The 19,717-nt window shown below is 41.5% G+C and overlaps 1 protein-coding gene across 2 annotated transcripts in view; it reads right to left on the bottom strand.

The window, feature by feature from the left end:
• The window catches only part of CREBBP (CREB binding protein), a 96,435-nt gene that overhangs the window by 20,848 nt on the left and 55,870 nt on the right, over positions 1-19,717 (bottom strand). For both annotated transcript variants that reach the window (XM_073636577.1, XM_073636575.1), the window contains exons 3-7: positions 6,660-6,836; positions 3,858-4,107; positions 3,220-3,333; positions 2,157-2,381; positions 1,908-2,004 (exon numbers count right to left, since the gene is read on the bottom strand). In XM_073636577.1, the coding sequence (XP_073492678.1) occupies positions 1,908-2,004; positions 2,157-2,381; positions 3,220-3,333; positions 3,858-4,107; positions 6,660-6,836 (863 nt within the window). The remainder of the gene's footprint in view (positions 1-1,907; positions 2,005-2,156; positions 2,382-3,219; positions 3,334-3,857; positions 4,108-6,659; positions 6,837-19,717) is intronic.

Consider the following 19,717-nt stretch of genomic DNA (forward strand, 5'->3'; position numbering starts at 1 on the left):
TGCATGTATCCTTACTTGTCAAATGTCTCCCCTCGGTCTGTTATGAGACCCGAAAAAATGCAGATTCTGTGGGCGGGTCTGTTGTCTGGAGCTCAGTGGGTGGAGTCGTGATGTCAGTACACTCCCCGCCCACCTCTACACTCCCCTTGTCAATATGCACTTTCTCCACTGAACTTGTGCTATGATTACTAACATCCAGTCAAAACCCAGAAGAGTCACCACATGACTTCAGCATGCCCAATCATGCTAAGGTGGGGAGCAGCCAATACTGGGAGAGCTGGAGAAGGGGTTCTGAAGTACACAGAACGCCTCTCTCAGGCTCGTGCATGAGATATGTAAATCACCTGTCACTCACAGCAAGGGGGAGGACTGACTCCAATTTTTCTGTGTGTCAGTTTTTATCTCACTGTAAAAAGATAAGATGACTGTTCAGAGCTAGATTAACTCTTTGTGACAAGACTGAACACAGATGACATGAAATCCTATTAATGAAATTTTTTTTTTTGTGTTTTACATCCACTTTAATACAGTTCTCAAAACAAGATATATATGTATTTCTGTCATTAGGGGGCACTGCAGGGGAAAGGCTCCAGTTTAGCTTGCTTGTGAGCTCCATCTTGTACCTTCTACAGCTGGGTGATAGCTTGTTCTCTCATGCCCTAATTGACAAGTATGAGGGTAAATTTGTCCGACAAATTAGTTTATCTTTTTAACCTTTAAACGATTCCTATTAAAATGTTCTCCACCATCACAGCATGTTTCCCTATAGTCTGGTCAGTAAATTGTTTTTTCTTATCCTCCTCTCAGTAAAATGGTGAGACCAACATCTAGAGTTTAGAAACATTTTCAGTTTGATTACTGCTGAGAGCAAAGCTGCAGTTTGCAAATATTGTTTGAAGAAATATTATTTTCCAAATGCTTCAAGGAAGACAAAAACACATCCTGCCATGCCAGAGGTGCTCTAAAGACACTAAAAAATACTTTATGGAATTACACGATCAGGACCAGAATGAAAGTGCGAGTGGCTTGTGTGTCCAGAGTTCTCATTACAGAAACACGCTTTCTGCTGCTTATGGATCACAAAGTGTTTCTTCTCCAGCAGCATCTTCAAGGAGTGTTACAAACCACGGCCTCCCAAAAACACAAAATCCCTTCATTTATAGAAGAAATGACACCTGAAAATCTGAATATTGATCATGCTCTTGCGAGATCAATATATGCTTCTGGATCAGCAGTGTCAACTGAAAATGCATACTGGCAGGAAGCTTTTACATTATTATGAGGGAAAGGGGGATGGGTACCTGTTCTCATGTATAGGTGAAATGTTCTCATCATATACAGTCTTTATTATTCCATTTGTAATAAAAAAATACAATTTTAAAAAGCAAGTTTTGTTTATTTACTGAATAAGCTGAACTTTAATTTCAAGCATAACACTTATATACACTGCATTTCACATTCCCAGTGTAACAAAATGACTTTCAGTTAGTAAAACTATTTCACACTGAATTTTTCAATTTCTCCAAAATTTAATTTTTTTCCCAGAAAAAATGTCCCGTCCTCCCCCCAGCTTCAAAATTTCCAGAAATGTTACATTTCTAGACAGGACAACTGCAGTTCGTATGCTTGCGCACTTAATGTCCAATTAGCTGTTCTGTCGGCTGTTCTTGATGCTTGAGGTACAACTAAAACCAATTTTTTGTCTTAGATCCAGCAGGAAGCAAAATAAGAAAGGAAAAAACATTGTTCAAATACACTAAAAAACAATCCCAGATGAGCTTTTCCTACAACAATTTGAAAGAAAAATCTTAATAGGTCTGCAGCATATAAATCTCAGTCACCCAGTCCAGTCCCTTACAAATCCTCTCAAATTCTAAACCGCGTGTTAACAAGACCACCTCACTCACTTTGTGTTTGCCAGGGCTGTGGGAAGAGCAGGTTCACTGATCAGGTTTGCCTGTTGGTCAGCAGCCATTCCACCAGCTGAGTGATTCATTGGAGAACCTATAATAATCAGAAAATATATTACCCACCATAAGACACAAAAGGTGCTATAAAACAAACATGCATCTTGTCATTCATAAAGGTGGCAAGGGTTTCCAAATGTGCCAGTAAAATCCAGTGTCTGCCAAGCCGCAAACAACCCAACTACTCACCCAATGTACCCAGGCCACGAATCTGCTGATGAACTTGGGTCTGTGTAGGCTGCTGCCCAGGGCCCTGAGACTGGTTACCGTAAGGAAGCCCCAGTGCAGCATATGCTCTCTGCATGGAACTAGGATCAATGGGATTGGGACTACTTAACGATGGAGCCGATTGCTGGGTACCACCTACTGTCCCAATTGTGTTCTGCACCCCACTGGAAGGGGATCCCAGGAGAGCTGTGAAAGAACAGATTAGAAGTACATGCATTTAAAATGTACGCAAACACACAAATGCACTAATTATGCTACTGAATTAAACAGCTTTTATAATATAACTTTTATTTTTTCCAGAAGTGGAAAAATGACAGCAAGTTTCAGGAGGTAACAATCATATATGGAGACCAAAGAAACTTAAAAAGATGTCAGGAAGCAAGTGCTTTGATTGCTCAAATAAGCCCAGAGTTGGATGCTAGCTGTAATATTTTTTTCTCCATCTGACTCCTGGTGATTGCTCAGTGCTAAACTATGGTTTCACAGTGATCAAAACAAATGAAGAATCCGAGAATAAAATGACCCATTAGCCAAAAAATATTTTGTGGCCGATTTTTATTACCTTGTAATAGAACTCTATTGATTCACATAGATTTTATATCAATTCTAAGCAGGTTTAAATCAACACTCCAGCTTTGGTTAGTTCTGCATATGTAGGTTGACCAGTATCTACTTCCAACAGGCAGTAAGCTAAAACAAAAGGACCAATGTGTTGAAGAATATAACCCAGTAAGGCATAATCGTTTTTTGCAAACTAAAATAGGCAGCCAGCAACCCTAAGCATCCAAGTGTTTATTTGCTACAACAGGATAAAACATCTTACGCGTTTCAGCCAGGTGGCCCTAGTCATAGCATGCTTCATTTGCTTTTTATATGGGCTACTGGAAGACACCTGGAGCACAAACACCGACTGCTCAACTACCTATCAGGATTTATTGAGATTCTGGTATGAGCGCGTTTTTTTCTGATCAGTCATTTTTTCCCCTTTAGTGTCTATCCTAATAGTACCATCAAATACACTTACGCTGCTGGTTCCTCTTGTCACTGGCATTCTTTAAAGGTAGGCACACAGGACAGTCATGCCGCGTGCAGTTTTTCCAGTGAGAAATTATCTGTCTTGAGGAAGCGCAATGGGCAACTGTAGGATAAAAATATATAAAAATAAAATAAAAATTTGCCAAGTCTGTGCAAAATACATGAAACCATTACTGGGATGGTGGATGGATTATTTTTTTAATTTTTTTTAGCAAGTTGATAATTCTAGTCTCTTAAAAAGCTATATCAACCACATGCAATGCAAGCTGAAAGAGATATGGAAGGGTCCCAAAGTGACACTTTTTTCTAATGAAAACATTTAGGGTTTTTGAAACATTTGCTTTAAAGGCTCAGCCAACTTGAAACCTGTTTTATTTATAGTGGACATTATGTATGGTGATTAAGTTCATGTAGAATTCATAAGCAAGAAGGTGGTTTACACACCACCAGACACTAGTAAGAAGAAAAAAATAAAAATACAATGGAAAATTAACCTAAAACCTTGCTGCCATAACAAAGCAGAAAAGGCAAGGAAGGTGGAAGCATGTGACTTTCCAAGTGGTGAATGGAGAAAGAAGAGTGTTAAAGCAGTTACTTCAAGGAGGTTTAGAGGTAGAAACAACTTACCTTGACAGGCCTTCCCAGCCTGGCAGTGCGTCATGTGATTAAGTACATTTTTCATAGTACGGCAGTGAGGAAGTGCACAATTCTGCATTTCACCATTTGACTGTTCTCGCCGCTGACACTTGTGTGCATGGAGCAACAGCACCAGCTGCTGTTGGATAAGTTTGCGTTTTTCTGGGTCGGCAGTGGGGCCAGTTCCCATGGAGGGAGTTGTACCTATGCCAACTTGCTGAACTTGTGCCTGTAAAGGAGACTGCAATAGAGAAAAAAACAAAACGCATTCATGATTGTACAGAACAAAAGCTAGATTAAAAAATTAAAACACAAACAAATGTAAGTGCAATAAAACAATTGTGAGACAGGGGTATACATCAAAGCAAACAGATGTCAAATGGTTCTGTTAATCCCTTTCCTGCCGACCACCTTTAAGGGTTCTAATGGCTGTGATGATGGGGGGCATTCGGGTCATGTGAGCGCTGTGATTAGCTGTCACATGATCGGAAAGCCCCCGATCGCTAGTATGCATCAGGAGCTTGAAGTTAGCTGCTGGCTACTAGGGATCGACCGATTATCAGCGTGGCCGATATTCACATTTTTCAAAGTATCGGTCAGCAACGTACCGATATTGCTTCAACGGGGTTGTACCGGGGCATTACCCCGGTACCATTCTTTAGAGCGGACGGTCAACTTTCTTGTAATGACAACAGATGCGGCTAAGCAGTCGCTTGGCTGTTATTACAAGCAGTGGGAGAGGACCAGTTTAAAAAACCCAAAGTATTTAAAAACGCAGATATTGGCGTTTTGAATACTTTCAAGTGCAGAGGAGGGGTTTGGGGTCTTATAGACTCCAGATCCCTCCAAAAAAGTTAAATTCCTTGTGACAGCAATAAAAGTGATAATTTTTTTTTAAATTTTTTTTTTAAAAGGACAGTGTTAAAAAAAAAAAAAAAAAAAAAAAAAAAACACTTTAAATGTACAGAATATTGGCACCTGATTTCGGCTACCGGCCTGAAAGGCAGCCAAAAAATCAGTATCGGCCCTGAAAAAACGCTGTTGGTCGATCGCTACTGGCTACTGTCAAAATAAGAAACAACTGCACTTCACGTGGGCGCCAAGTAAAATTTATTGGAATATCAAAATGACATCAGAGGACACCAGCAGTGGTCAAGGTAGGCCCGTTTCACACAACAAAAACTGGCTACATATATGCAGCCGCTCGGCGCTAAGACCCACAAGCCGAGAGGCCACATATATGTGCGGCTGGTGTAAAGAGGTGAAGGTAGATAAAAATGAAAAAAAAAAAGGGGGGGGGGGGGGGGCAGGGAGCGTTTTATGGCAGAAGAGGTGAGGTACATTTATAAATATCTATTTGGCACAAAAACGTTCTTCCACCTAAGAATGCTTCATTATTTGCTAACTGATCGCTATGCATGCTCAACGCAGACTATGGACACAGGTGCTGGGATAACGAGGAGTTACATCATCTGTGACTGATTATTGGCCAAGTATATAGGCTTGGGACCTGGAAGATGACTGAATGGCAGTGATATTGTGGTGTACGAACCTTGGATCCCTTGAGAAAGGGACACTAAGACCCCATACACACTATTAGATTTTTGTCTTCAGATTTACCAAAACCATATAATATGAGGGCAAACCTTAAGAGTTTCAATTTGTATGCAATCAGGCAGGCCCTTGAACTACATGGTTTTGGTAAATCTGAAGATTTACTAAAATTCACAACACTGTTTTTTTATGCTTTTTGCAGAAATGCAGGACATTTTTTTTTGTTTTTTAACATGAGTTGCTATGGAACACGTTCACATCAATGCATTTTTGCAAAGGGTCGGACTATTTTAAAATGCATATGGTGCTCTTTTATTTGGTTCAACAGACTTGAATGTAGAAGCTGCAGAAAAGCATGTAGTGTTTTTTTTTACCGCTATTTGCGTTTTTTTTTAATCTGCCAAACAAATTTTAATAAAAACAAAAAACCCCCACAAAACACGAAAAATGTGGCAAACTGACCCCCCCCCCCCCCCCCCCCCCCAAAAAAAAACACGTAAAAAGCACAGCAAAAAGCACTCTAGAAAAGCAACATGCATAGATGTGAACCGAGCCTAAGGGCCCACTGACACCAGATTGAAGCTTGAAACTTGTAGCTCTAAAATGTTTAAAACACCAAATCCCACTAATTTCAATGGCCCCTATTCCCATATGAGCGCTCTGTCACCTGAAGAAGATGATTGTCGCGCAAAAGAAGTACATGAGCTTTTTGTCAGATTACAAGCGTTTTTGGCCCCATAGACTTCAATAGACACGCCACTTCAGCATTTTATGAGCCTTTTGTCACGCAGTTTCTGTTCAAATAGCAGCTCCCCACCTCGCCTCCACCTGGTGCTTTCCATTGTGTAATCAAAAATGCCTGAAGCTGTAAAACGCTTGTAACACTTTTAAAAACACCCAAAAACTCAAAAGCATCGTAAATTGCTACGCTCACGTGTGAAAGCAGCCTAAAAGGCAGTCACCCATACTTGCACATTATATCAAAGCTCTGGAGGCACCGCTTTCATATATTTTTGCTTTAAAAATATTTAAAAAATTGATTACTGTTGCCTCAATTCAAAAACACAAAAAAAACAAACCATGGAAAAGCAAGCAGCTATTACATTTCAAAATTTGTGGTAGAATAATTATAGTTCTGTATAATAATAAATTTAATAATTATAGGTCTCTATTAACTTTCCAATGTAGGACTTTCTGCAATTTTTTTATGACAGCACAGAAATTAAAAATACAACTTACCATGCTGGGCACATTAGGGACAGGTGAGCTTTTCATATCTGAGGGAAAGGGAGGAAGGCTGTTGGCCATGCCAGGCTTGGTGGGAAGCTGTGGATTTACCCCTTGGGCTCGAATTTGTTGTCCTGGGCCTTGGTTAAAAGTTTGTCCAAAAGGGCTGTTGTTGCTTTGAAGTCCCATCTGTAGGGGGAAAGATGAGCAAACATAAGAACTGGAAGGAGAACCCAAAAATTCTAGATAGTAATGAGTAGTGTACATTAAACCACAAAATTAGGATTGTTGTACCTGCTGTAAAATCTTTTTCTTGGAGACCTTTGAGGGACACATGAAGTCATTCATCTTCAGGTTAAACTGCTGTCTAAAAGATGACTGGACAATGGCAAGCATAAAATTTAAGGCCAGTCCAGGATAATCATAGAAACACCTACTACCAAGCATACCTCTGGTAAACAAGGCAGTACCAGGAGCCTGATCATCTTTACAGAGAGGGATGTGTCCTGCAATGGACTCCAAGAAAAAGATTTTATGACAAGTGCAAAAGAATCCTATTTTCCTTTTTTTTATAAAGAAATAAAATTAGTATTGCATTCTTCAGCACAACAATAAATCTTACAGAAAGTAATACACAAGTCAGAGGTACAGCAGTTATCACAATGCTTAGAGTATGATGAATCACAGCATATGAAGGGTACAAAATAGCAAATGTGGATAAAGCTCATTATGTATTAGGAGTGTGACTGGTAAACTAAACCAAAGATAGCCACTCGTACGGGAGTCTCTCCAATCTATTTAACCTTTTTATCCACTGAGGCACGAAAAATGTCTTCACCATCAAGAAGCCCGAAATTGGGCAACAGTAATCAACCACTACAACCCTATTCTGAACAAGAACTGAGAAATACCTGCCTGTAACTCAGGAGCAGCCTGAAGGACCAATGTCCGAAACTGGCACCGAAACCCTTATTTGGAGACCAGGAGGAAAAAACAAAGGAACTATATCCGATTACCAAAGACCAGTAAAATATCAAAAGAGGAATGCCTCAACATGGGAATGGAAGCACCAAACTATAGACCAGGGATATACAATTAGCGGACCTCCAGTTGTTGCAGAACTACAAGTCCCATGAGGCATAGCAAGACTGACAGCCACAAGCATGACACCCAGAGGCATGATGGGAGTTGTAGTTTTGCAACAACTGGAGATCCACTAATTGCATATCCCTGCTATAGACCATTAGCGTGAAGCTACTTAACCTGTTCAAACCAGAAGGGTGAAAAAAAAAAAAAAAAAAAAAAAAAAAAATGGACTTTACAGGGAAAATATGTCACTACCTGAAACCATGGTCGACAAGGTGGAGCTCCCTTTTAAAAAACCCATACTGGATTGTGGAATTGAAAAAATGATGTCCTGGTAGAAGACCGGAGCAGCTGTAAGTATGGAAGGTTCTCCAAGCACCAATTCACCCCTTCCCAGAAGGAACAAAGAAGCAAAAAACTCCATAAGCACATGGAGGAGACTAGAGCCGGGCATGCTGCTGGGTGGGATGGATTTCACACTGGGTGGTTTCAGGGGATGCATGTCCCTTTGGGGCTCTCGAAGTGCAGTGATTTGACGCCTGAGGTTGTTGGGGCTGAGGTTTTTGATGTGTGTGCGTTGTGGGGCAAGCTGTGTGGGCTGAACTCTGCTCGTCTCCAGCGCCACGCACAGGGATTGGCAAGACGGAAGGGCGAACCATGGTGTGCACAAAATTGGCTGGTGCCGAGGGAGAGGGAGGTGTGGGGGAGCCTTCCGCACAGGGGGTATGCTGGGGAAGGGGTGGAGGCTGCCGGTGTATGGAGAGGAAAAAAAACTTTGGCTCTGCTGCGGGTAAGCAGTAGAGCTTGAGGTCTCTGTTTTTGGATGTTGGAGCTGCATCTGCTGTCCGGCGCTGCATGTCTGGGGTGTCAGACACTAGGAGTTGCTCGCTCCTGGCGGTGAGTAGGCTGGCGAAAGCCCAGGCGCTGGAGACTAAATGTCTGGTTGCTATGGCAACCTGGAGCCCAGTGTTAAGAGGCCTAAGGGAAAACATGTTGACATTTGCTGCCTATCCTGGAGCCTACAAAAAGTAACAGGGCAAGAGGTGCATTTGACCTCTCAAATCCAAGGATGCATCAGTCTGTGGAACAATGGTCAGGGGAGTCATTAGTAACAAAGAACATTCGCCTGGGTCAAACAGAGCAAGGAAGATCACCAAGAAAGACTGGGGCAGTACCAACAGGATGGAAACACAAAAGTTAAAAGCCAAACTACTTTTCTCGACACAGGAAGACCACCTGTTCCTCATCGATGGTAGAGGCTCACTAGCACCTTGATGCTGTCCAACCTAATACCATATCAGGAGGCCATCTCAAGGAACTATCCCATGATGTAGGGGGAATCACTTTATCTGGAACTCCAGAATCTAGACCAGGGGTCTCCAAACTTTCTAAAGAAATGGCCAGTTTACTGTTCTTCAGACTTTAGGGGGGCCAGGCTATGCCCAGTGGGAGTAAACAATGCCTGATCTTTGGTATTAGGGATAGAAATAGTTGGTGTCAGTGGGAGGAATAGTGCCTCATTTTTGTGGTCAGTGGAATTATGCCCCATCATTGGTGTCGGTGGAAGGAATAATGCCTCAAGGGCCAGATAAAGGCAAGCAAGGGGCAGCAGTTTGGAGACCACTGGTCTAGACCAAGAGATAAATGTTCTGCGAAGGCAAGACCTCAGACATTGAGAGGTCTTCGCCAGTCCCAGTAGACTGATCACCAGGTCAGGAATGATCTGCTCCTCAGGGGCAAGCAGTTTAATCTGCTCAGAAACTTGATCCATAACACAGAGAAAAGGTCTGAGGTAGACTAAGAAGAGAGGAGATAGCTTCTCAGCTGTTACAGGAGAAATTCATGTTGAGGGCTAACTCCCTGACCAAAGGAGAGGAACATGAAAGCAAAAGGAAGCTGTAGATTTCTTTAGCCAAAGAACTATTATGGCATGAGCTTCCTGCATGCAATGACGGGCTTCCACATGATACAGATCCAGCCGAATTACGGAGACGTTTGAAATATTAGAAAGACCTTGCCAACTAGGGCCCATGACAACTGTCATCTCTATAAAAGGTTGTTTGAATGTCTCACAATGTGATTGGCTTGAAAAGGCACTAGGGCAAACTTTACAGCCAGAAACTCTTAAGTGCAAGGGCATGACTGGAGAAGTAGCGCCCCAGGAGGATGTTGATCTGTCAGTGTGCATACAAGCTGAGCATGAAGAATAAAAAGGTTCCTCTCGTAAGAGACAGGGATGGTGGATACCATGCAAAATGGTTGGCTCTGCACATCTCAAAATAAATAAAATAAACATCTTTCTGTGACTCCAAGGAACAAGGGTAGGGCCACTATAGTCCACGTAATGGACTCGGTTACATTTGCTGCAAAGATCTCATCAGGGAGAGGGCGAGATACCCCAGAATCAGAAATTATCACCACAACCCCTGACCCGCCTAAATCTAGAGCTGTGAGCAGATCGGCAATAAACTCCACAGGGGAAGATACTGTGCTAGACACCAGTGGAGAGAGAAAATGTAAAAGGTGCCCAGTGGTCCAAACAATGAAGTAGCGCTGGGAACATGGAAGTGCTCTGTAGCTAACTTGTTACCAGGACTAGGTCTAGGAAGTGCTGTATGTAGAATCCAGTGTCAGGATGTCACTTCCAGGTTAGCAGGGTCTGGTCACAGCACTCCAAAAGCCAAGCTGAGGATAAAAAGCTCAGAAAAGCTGCAAATGCGATGAGTAGCAGCAATGGAGAAAAGATCTTGACTGCAGAGAGAGGGAAAAAAAACACCAACAAGAAATGGTTAGACTTTTCTCAAAGCTGAAGAAACTATGTTGATCCTCCTGGGGAACCAAAAAAAAAAAAACAAAACAAAACAAAAAAAAAACGGAAGCATTTTGGCTCCAGGGAGGAGTTACTTTGGGCTGGCCTCAATTTTTCCTCGTTTGCCAGTGTCGAAATCTCCTGAAGGTGGCAGTATAACCCAACAGTTAAGACTTCCCGTGTCACTCAAAAGGAGAAAGATGTCTAAAGCGGAAGACCCCACATTCTAAATATGAGTCACATGACCCCTCTGGTCCTTCTAGCTTAAACCTGCAGTCTAGAAGTAGTAGCAAGAAAAAAAAAGTAATTGGCAAAATCTGATATAGTCACATTACAATGGCAGAGCAGATTGTGGGGATGATATTGATTAGGGATAGGGACTGTTACAGAAAAAATAAAATGCCTTGACTTCCACTTTTTTGGTTACAGCTGCCATCACTGTCAGAAAATACAGGTATCCAAGCTACAGAAGCCACACAAAGCAACACCCCAAATATGTATGGAGTTTTACACAAATACTTACAAAAGAGACTTCAAACTTACGAGTGTCTTTTTTTGTTGGTATAGTTATATTGGGCCAGCTTGGACTAATGCAAGTTTGCAAATCTCATTATATGTAAACTGCAAATCACTAAAGTAATCGCCACTACCACAGTGATAACAGCACTTTTCCAGGTCCAATGCCAAGCAGCTGTAACTCAGGGGGTCGCTTGTTGGGTACTGCCGCCATTTAGTTAACGCCTTGATTTTTTTTCAATGAATATAAAGGCATTCTCTGACTGAATGAGGTGAAGGGGCAGGGCAGTGACCTTTCCACATTGTCCAATCAGCCATCACGTGTAGCTAGGACTAGACTTAGACGTACAGGCGACTACTTGAAGTGATTTGCAGCTTATACAGGCATTGATCAGTTATGAGATACACATACTTGCATTGGCCCGAGATGGACCAATGTAACCAAGCATTAAAAAAAAAAAAAAAAAAAAAAAAAAAACAGAAAAAATTACAGCCGTCCATTCACACCATATCCCGTTGAACAGAGACACAGCTGTGGAATTTCATTCTTTGATCAACATTTAATGTGGTATTAAACCCAAAACACTAATATATTGCAGCTTACCAATCATCAGATGTGGTGGCTGCCATCATTTTCTTTGGTATTTCCCCCCTGTGTTTTAAACTGGTGCTCTGACCAGTAACACAATAGGTATGTTTTTTCCCTTTTATTTTGTTTGTAATAAAAAATGAAAGTTTGTTATCTTGGGGGACTCAACAGGGAGGTGCTGTTGGCCACCATTCTGTCCATATGGGAACTATGGCTACCTGCTGGTCTGGTCTATCAGGACCCAACTTGTTGGTTTCTCTATGGTGAACCTTTCCTACTCTTCCTGTGTCTTTTGTATTTTTGGGGACACACCCAGCTGCATGGCTTTTTGAGCCTTTGGTTATTGTTCACATCCTAACTAGAAGCCTGTGTCTTCTATGTGTTTTTAGCTTAATAAAGCAGTTTTTTTTTTTTTTTTTTTTTTTTTAACAGTCATATGTGTGTTTTTGCCCTATAACATCCCTGCCACCCATTTTAGTCTACAGTTTGAAAATCTGTTGACCGTTCTTTTACTTTATCCCTCCATAAGGCTCAGTGCACCTTTGCAAGTGTGTGGACCACGTTTGTTTGGGCAGAAAAGGTGCATGCACCTTTTTTAAAACGCGTCCCGCAGTGAAATCGCATGGTCGTTTTGACCATGTGATTTCCCTGTGGTTCCTGCACCCACAAATGCGCTGTGTTTTTACATTTGTGTTTTCACTATGGGTGCCGGTATCGCTGCATTCACATAGATGTGAACTGAGCCTTAAAGTCAACGTGAAAGCATAGGAGAAGAAACACATTAAAATGATCTCAGATGCTCAGGTACACTCGCTTCTAATCTGGACACTGACAAAAAACAGTGAACACGTTACTTAGTGAACTATTGCAAGTCCAGCTACTCTCCTTGGCAAAAGACTGCTTTTAAAACATAACCACTTCAATACCGGGCACTTTCACCCCCTTCCTGCCCAGGCCAATTTTCATCTTTCAGTCCTGTTGCATTTTGAATGAAAATTGCGTGGTCATACAACACTGTACCTATATGAAATTTTTATCTTTTTTTTTCACACAAATAGAGCTCTCTTTTGGTGGTATTTGTTCAAAAAAAGTGTCGATAACCGGCTTCTGTTTACTTCCGTAATCAGCTGTCACTGGCCGACAGCTGATTACATGGTATAGGGCCGCTATGATTAGACCTTTACTTGATCTGTGATCAGCCGAGTCCCGAGGAGTCGGCGATCACAGAGTGCGCCCCCTGTGGCGCGCTGGCAGCGGGAGCAGGGAAGAACATGCATGGATGCCGTCCCGGCATTTTAAGCCCACACTGTAGCCATCTTTTGGCTATAGCATGGGCGCCAAGTGGTTAATGCTGTCATCAAGGATGCAAGGGATTCAAAAGTATAGCACACTAATAACATTTAGATTCCATTTTAACATCCCACAAAACTATACTGAAAGTTTTCAGATATCTCAGGGTAAACTTACACTTGGGCTCCTTTAACTAAACTGCGCCCAAGTTAGATTGGAGGAAAGGCACACACTCCCCCTTTCCTCATAGGTAGAGACTTTAAGATCTGTTCAATGAATAGTTCAGCTTTCTGCTAATCTCTTTCTAGCATCCTCCCTAACACAAAACTCAGGCTGCTTTTATCACAGTTGATGGAGAACTTGTCAGAAGTTATCAGGCTGATGACAGAAGAACTGGGCAGGAGAAAGCTACAGAACACAGGGCTTTGAAGAGAGATAAGAAAACACTGCAGATATACAGTATCTCACAAAAGTGAGTACACCCCTCACATTTTTGTAAATATTTTATTATATCTTTTCATGTGACAACACTGAAGAAATGACACTTTGCTACAATGTAAAGTAGTGAGTGTACAGCTTGTATAACAATGTAAATTTGCTGTCCCCTGAAAAACAATTGAACACACAGCCATTAATGTCTAAACCATTGGCAACAAAAGTGAGTACACCCCTAAGTGAAAATGTCCAAATTGGTCCAAAGTATCAATATTTTGTGTGGCCACCATTATTTTCCAGCACTGCCTTAACCCTCTTGGGCATTGAGTTCACCAGAGCTTCACAGGTTTCCACTGGATTCCTCTTCCACTCCTCCACATCCACAACATCACAGAGCTGGTGGATGTTAGAGACCTTGCACTCCTCCACCTTCTGTTTGAGAACGCCCCACAGATGCTCAATCGGGTTTAGGTCTGGAGACATGCTTGGCAAGTCCATCACCTTTACCCTTAGCTTCTTTAGCAAGGCAGTGGTCGTCTTGGAGGTGTGTTTGGGGTCGTTATGTTGGAATACTGCCCTGTGGCCAAGTCTCTGAAGGGAGGGGATCATGCTTTGCTTCAGTATGTCAGAGTACATGTTGGCATTCATGGTCCCGTCAATGAATTGTAGCTCCCCAGTGTTGGTGGCAGTACTCATGCAGACCCAGACCATGACACTCCCGCCAACATGTTTGACTGTAGGCAAGACATACTTGTCTCTATTCTCCTGACCTGATTGCTGCCACATATGCTTGACACCATCTGAACCAAATAAGTTTATCTTGGTCTCATCAGACCACATGACCTGGTTCCAGTAGTACATGTGCTTAGTCTGCTTGTCTTCAGCAAACTGCTTGTGGGCTTTCTTGTGCATCATCTTTAGAAGAGGCTTCCTTCTGGGACGACAGCCATGCAGACCAATTTGATGCAGTGTGCAGCGTATGGTCTGAGCACTGACAGGCTGACGCCACCCCTTCAACCTCTGCAGCAATGCTGGCAGCAATCATATGTCTATTTCCCAAAGACAACCTCTGGATATGACGCTGAGCACGTGGCCTGTTCTGAGTGGAACCTGTCCTGTTAAATCGTTGTATGGTCTCGGCCACCATGCTGCAGCTCATTTTCAGAGTCTTGGCAATCTTCTTATAGCCTAGGTCGGTCATCTTTATGTACAGCGACAATTCTTGTTTTCAGATCCTCACAGAGTTCTTTGCCATGAGGTGCCATGTTGAATTTCCAGTGACCAGTATGAGAGTGAGAGCGATAACACTAAATTTAACACACCTGCTCCCCATTCACACCTGAGACCTTGTAACACTAATGAACCGCATGACACCGGGGAGGGAAAATGGCTAATAGGCCCAATTTGGAAATTTCCCCTTAGAGGTGTACTCATTTGTTGCGGTTTAGACATTAATGGCTGTGTGTTGAGTTATTTTGAGGGGACAGCAAATTTACACTGTTATACAAGCTGTACACTCACTACTTTACATTGTAAAAAAAAGTGAAATTTCTTCAGTGTTGTTACATAACAATATCATAAAATATTTACAAAAATGTGAGGGGTGTACTCACTTTTGTGAGATACTGTATATGTGCCCAGCTCAAATCTCATGAAAATAGGGTTTACACTCACTTTAAGCCCTGTACACATGGGCCGACATTCTGCCTCGTGTGTATTTTGGTCTGTCAGACATGCAAGCTTGAAAACCAGCAGCCGACGGACTCCCGATCAGCGCTCCCAGGTAAAAAGCCTCGCAAGGTTAGTACAGTGGCTCCCGACCAGAGCTGACAGTTTTTCTTCCAACCCCACTATAGTGTGTACCCGGATTTAGGGCTCAATCACACTGCATCTCAAAAGAAGCAACTCCTGCAGGCTTGAGCTTTTTTGAGCTCTATTTTTTTTTCTGCCTGACAATTCCCCTCCCATGTTAGCCAATGTGTCTATGTGAAAAAAAAATTTAAAAAAAAAAAGAAAGCTGCTTTTATTAGCATTTGAGCTTTTATTTCTACCAGCCAGAACCACCATGACTCCTGCTTCCATGCCTTGTGAGCGCTCAATGAGAGCACTATGCTCAGGCACAGTTAAACAATAATTCAAAGTGTGTATACTGCGCTATTGATATTATTGAGTGACAAACCTGTGAAAGTAAAAAAGCAGCGACACAAACATGCGATACAATCATGTGCAAAACTTACAAAGGTAAAAATAGTCGTGCTAATAAACAGTGCAAATAAATTATGAATCAAAAACCGAACAAAATGTAATACATGGAATAATATATAACTCCTGTGTGATAAAAAGAATGCAATAGTGACACAACTCAAGAGTCTCTTGTAGAATAAAAAGTGAATAAAAGTGACTTTATAGAATATAGTCTCTCTAAAAATATGGTAGGTATATCAAATTCTGCAGTGATGCAACTGTGAAGAGAGATGAAGAATTCTCAGTTTCCAGCCGCCACCAAGAGAAAAAGAGCAGAATCCCTCCGTGGTGCGAGGGGCAAAAAAAATGAATACTCTTACCAGAAGATGTGGACCTCTTGTTATAGCGAGGTCATATGCGCCAGCAGATATAGACCTCTGCAGGGTCTAAGGTGGGTCCTGGACCAAGATGTATGGATCAGCCACGGACGTCGGCCTCACTCACTGGCCACCATCCGCCCGCTTCCTTCCAAAAAATGTCAATCTCCTGTATATTGCATATCTTGGAGTACAGTACAGGCCACCCTCCCTCCTTTCTTAGTTTACTCTGCACAGCTAGCTACAAAACAGTTAAACAATCACACCCAAGCGTACAATGTCGGACTCCAGCTAAACCATACTCAAGACCATCTCTTCCAAGAGGTCCTGGGCTGAACAGTATGCTGAACTGTGTCCAAGCCGAGTATGGAGAGATCACAAACGAACCAGACTCTTTGGGTTTGGTTTGAAACATGCCCAGGCACAGTTCAAACACCTAGTGTAAGTACACACTTAGTCTGGAAACTTATCTAGCTTGAGCAGCTTTTGTTCTTGGCTACACCAAGAAGTTCCCAGCATTGTAGTCATTGTCCTGAAACTAGTAGCAGCACAGAAGTCATAGACTGGCTGCTTGCACCACAGCCCAACTGCCATGAGTACACATAGTAGAATAAAAATTAAAAAAAAAAAATATATATATATAACGGGGGAAGCATCGGGAGCATTTGCCCAAGTACTTGGGCAAATGCTCGGTATCGGTATACACACACACACATTATATATAGATTTTTATAATAAAAAAGAAACTATATATAATATTTTAAATATGCATGGTCTGTGCAGTGGTTTTGCACAGAGCAGCCCTGATCCGCTTTTTGGGTCCTCTATCGGCAGTTCTGACTCCTCCCCCATAACGAGTGCCCGCAATAGCAAGCCTCCCAAACACTACTGTGAACGGACATTATCCATGTGCACTTTCACACAGTGCAGCTCAGCCCCGCTCTCTCCTCATTGGCTCCATGGCTGTGATTGGCTCCTGCTGCTGTGTGAGCCAATGAGAAGAGAGACCCGGGAACATCACTGGTTCGAGATGGGTCTCAGGTAAATTATGCAGCTTCTAGAGCCTGGGTTCACACTAGCGTGATTTCAGAGATCGCATGTGATTGGCACCCGCACCACAGGTGCCAATCAAATGAGATCTCTAAGCAATGCTGAGCAATACAGTTGTATGGCTGAACTTGCATTGGATTCGCACAGAAAATAGCACAGGGACTAGAATCGGATCGCATGGGTGTTCTCATTCCTTTGCACTGCGATCTAAACTGGGGGTGTCATTAACTTTGTTAATGACACCCACAGTGGTTCGTACAAGGCAGTGTGAACTCCCTGCCGGAGAGGAGCGATGCGGGAACTGGCGCTGGAATCTCGCTGGTTCCCGCATCGTACTAGTGTGAACCCAGTGTTACAGTTATTGTAGAGGACTTCAACCAGTGGAAGCAATCATTTCACAAACAGAACCAAGATCAATGAAATTTAGGGTAATTTATTCACTAAAAGCAATCGTCAAACAGAGGAGTCCTTGTTTACATAGGCTTCAGCTGGTATAAAAGCAGTGTGCAAATCAATGGTTAGGCCTCCTGCACATGGGCATATGAAAGTATGCTTCAAATATGTTGGATTTTTTTTCTTTGCCAGTCCTTTGCAGAAAAAAGCTGTTGCTTACGTAAGTGTATAGTGTTAAGCATAAACGGAATCTACTGTGCAGAATATTAATTTATTCTGCCCATCGAAATAAAATTTACACTCATACTAGAGCTGCACGATTAATCGTTAAATAATCGAGATCACGATTCTACCCTCCACCCGATCTTAAAGCATTTCCTCGATTCAGCGCAGAGAGTTCTCTGCTCAAGCCGACAGCTGTCAAAAAAAAAAAAAAAAAAAAAAAAAAAAAACAGGCAGCATGCCAAGTTTCGCAACAGCTAAAGAGAAACATTGTAACATAGTTCTTTTAGATCAAAGGGATAAACTTCTGTCTGTAAATGAAGTCAGTTTAAGCACTTAAAGACTAAACCTTTTTTGACACTTGTTGCTTACAAGTTAGGAATTTGAATTTTTTGCTAAAAATTTTTATTTAGAACCCCAAAACATTATATAAATTTAGCAGAGAGAAATGGCGGTTATTGCAATATTTTATGTCACACACTGTATTTGCGCAGTGGTCTTTCAAATGCAATTTTTTTGTGAAAAAACACACTTTAATCACTTCAGCCCCAGAAAAATTTGCCCCCTTAATTAACAGAACAAACAAAACAAAATTGACGTCAAATGGAGCTTTCTTTTGCTGGTATTTGATCACCTCTGCGATTTATTTTTTGCACTATAAACAAAAAAAGACTTTTTTGGAAAAAACAACAATTTTGGAAAAAAATATATAGAAAAAAAAAAAAAAAAACAAAATTTCTTCCTCAGTTTAGGCCGATATGTATTCTTCTACATTACATTTGGTAGGAAAAAAAAAAAAAACACAAAAATCGCAATAAGCATATACTGATTGGTTCGCGCAAAAGTTACAGCGTCTACAAACTAGGGGATACATTTATGGAATTTTTATTATAAATCTGTTTTTGTTTTTTTTTTTTTTTTTTACTACTAATGGCGGTGACAGCTCTCACACCGTGTATTCCCAGACTCCACACCCACCGCTGGAACTGGAAGAAATATTTCTAACACAATGTACCCTTTCTAAAGAATGTAGCTAGAAAGCTGAGGACAGCAGATATAAAATGTAAAACTTATGTAGGGAGTAGAGCTGCACGATTCTGGCCAAAATGAGAATCACGATTTTTTTGCTTAGAATAAAAATCACGATTCTCGTGGTGCAACATCATTTTTCACATTATACAAAACAATTGGGCTAACTTTACTGTTCTTTTTTTTAAAAAAATTCATTAAAAAGTTAATTTTTTCCCCCAAAAAAATTGCATTTGAAAGACCGCTGCGTAAATACCGTGTGACATAAAATATTGCAACAACCACCATTTTATTCTCTACGGTCTCTGCTAATAAAAAAAATACAATGTTTGAGGATTATGATCAGTGTTGTGTCACACACAGCCCCCCCAAAGTTAGAATGACTTCCTAGGACACACTTAACAGCTACAGCGCCACCTAGTGGTTAACCCCTTCACTGCCAGTCACATTTACAAAGTAATCAATGCACTGATCGCTGTACAAAAGTGAATGGTCCCAAAATCGCGTCAAAATTGTCCGACGTGTCCGCCATAATGTTGCAGTCACAATAAAAACCGCTGATGATCACCGCCATTACTAGTAAAAAAAAAAACATTATCAATAAAAATACCATATTTTGTAGACACTATAACTTTTGCGCAAACCAATGAATATACGCTTATTGCGATTTATTTTAACCAAAAATATGTAGAAGAAAACATATCGGCCTAAACTGAGGAAAAAAATGTTTTTTTTTTTAATATATTTATTATAGCAAAAAGTAAAAAATATTGCGTTTTTTTCAAAATTGTCACTCTTTTTTGTTTATAGCGCAAAAAATAAAAAACGCAGAGGTGATCAAATACCACCAAAAGAAAGCTCTATTTGTGGGGAAAAAAGGATGTCAATTTTGTTTGGGAGCCACATCGCACAACCGCGCAATTGTCAGTTAAAACGACGCAGTGCCAAATCGCAAAAAGCGTTCTGGTCTTTGGCCAGCCAAATGGTCCGGGGCTGAAGTGGTTAATAACAGTTTCACTTCAACTACTTCAGTGACAGTATCAGCATGTAAACAAACCCATGGTCACAATAGCAGCCTGCATTTGTTTAC

Source organism: Aquarana catesbeiana, linkage group LG06 (assembly GCF_042186555.1).
Source record: "Aquarana catesbeiana isolate 2022-GZ linkage group LG06, ASM4218655v1, whole genome shotgun sequence".
In the NCBI taxonomy this organism is placed as follows: Eukaryota; Metazoa; Chordata; class Amphibia; order Anura; family Ranidae; genus Aquarana; species Aquarana catesbeiana.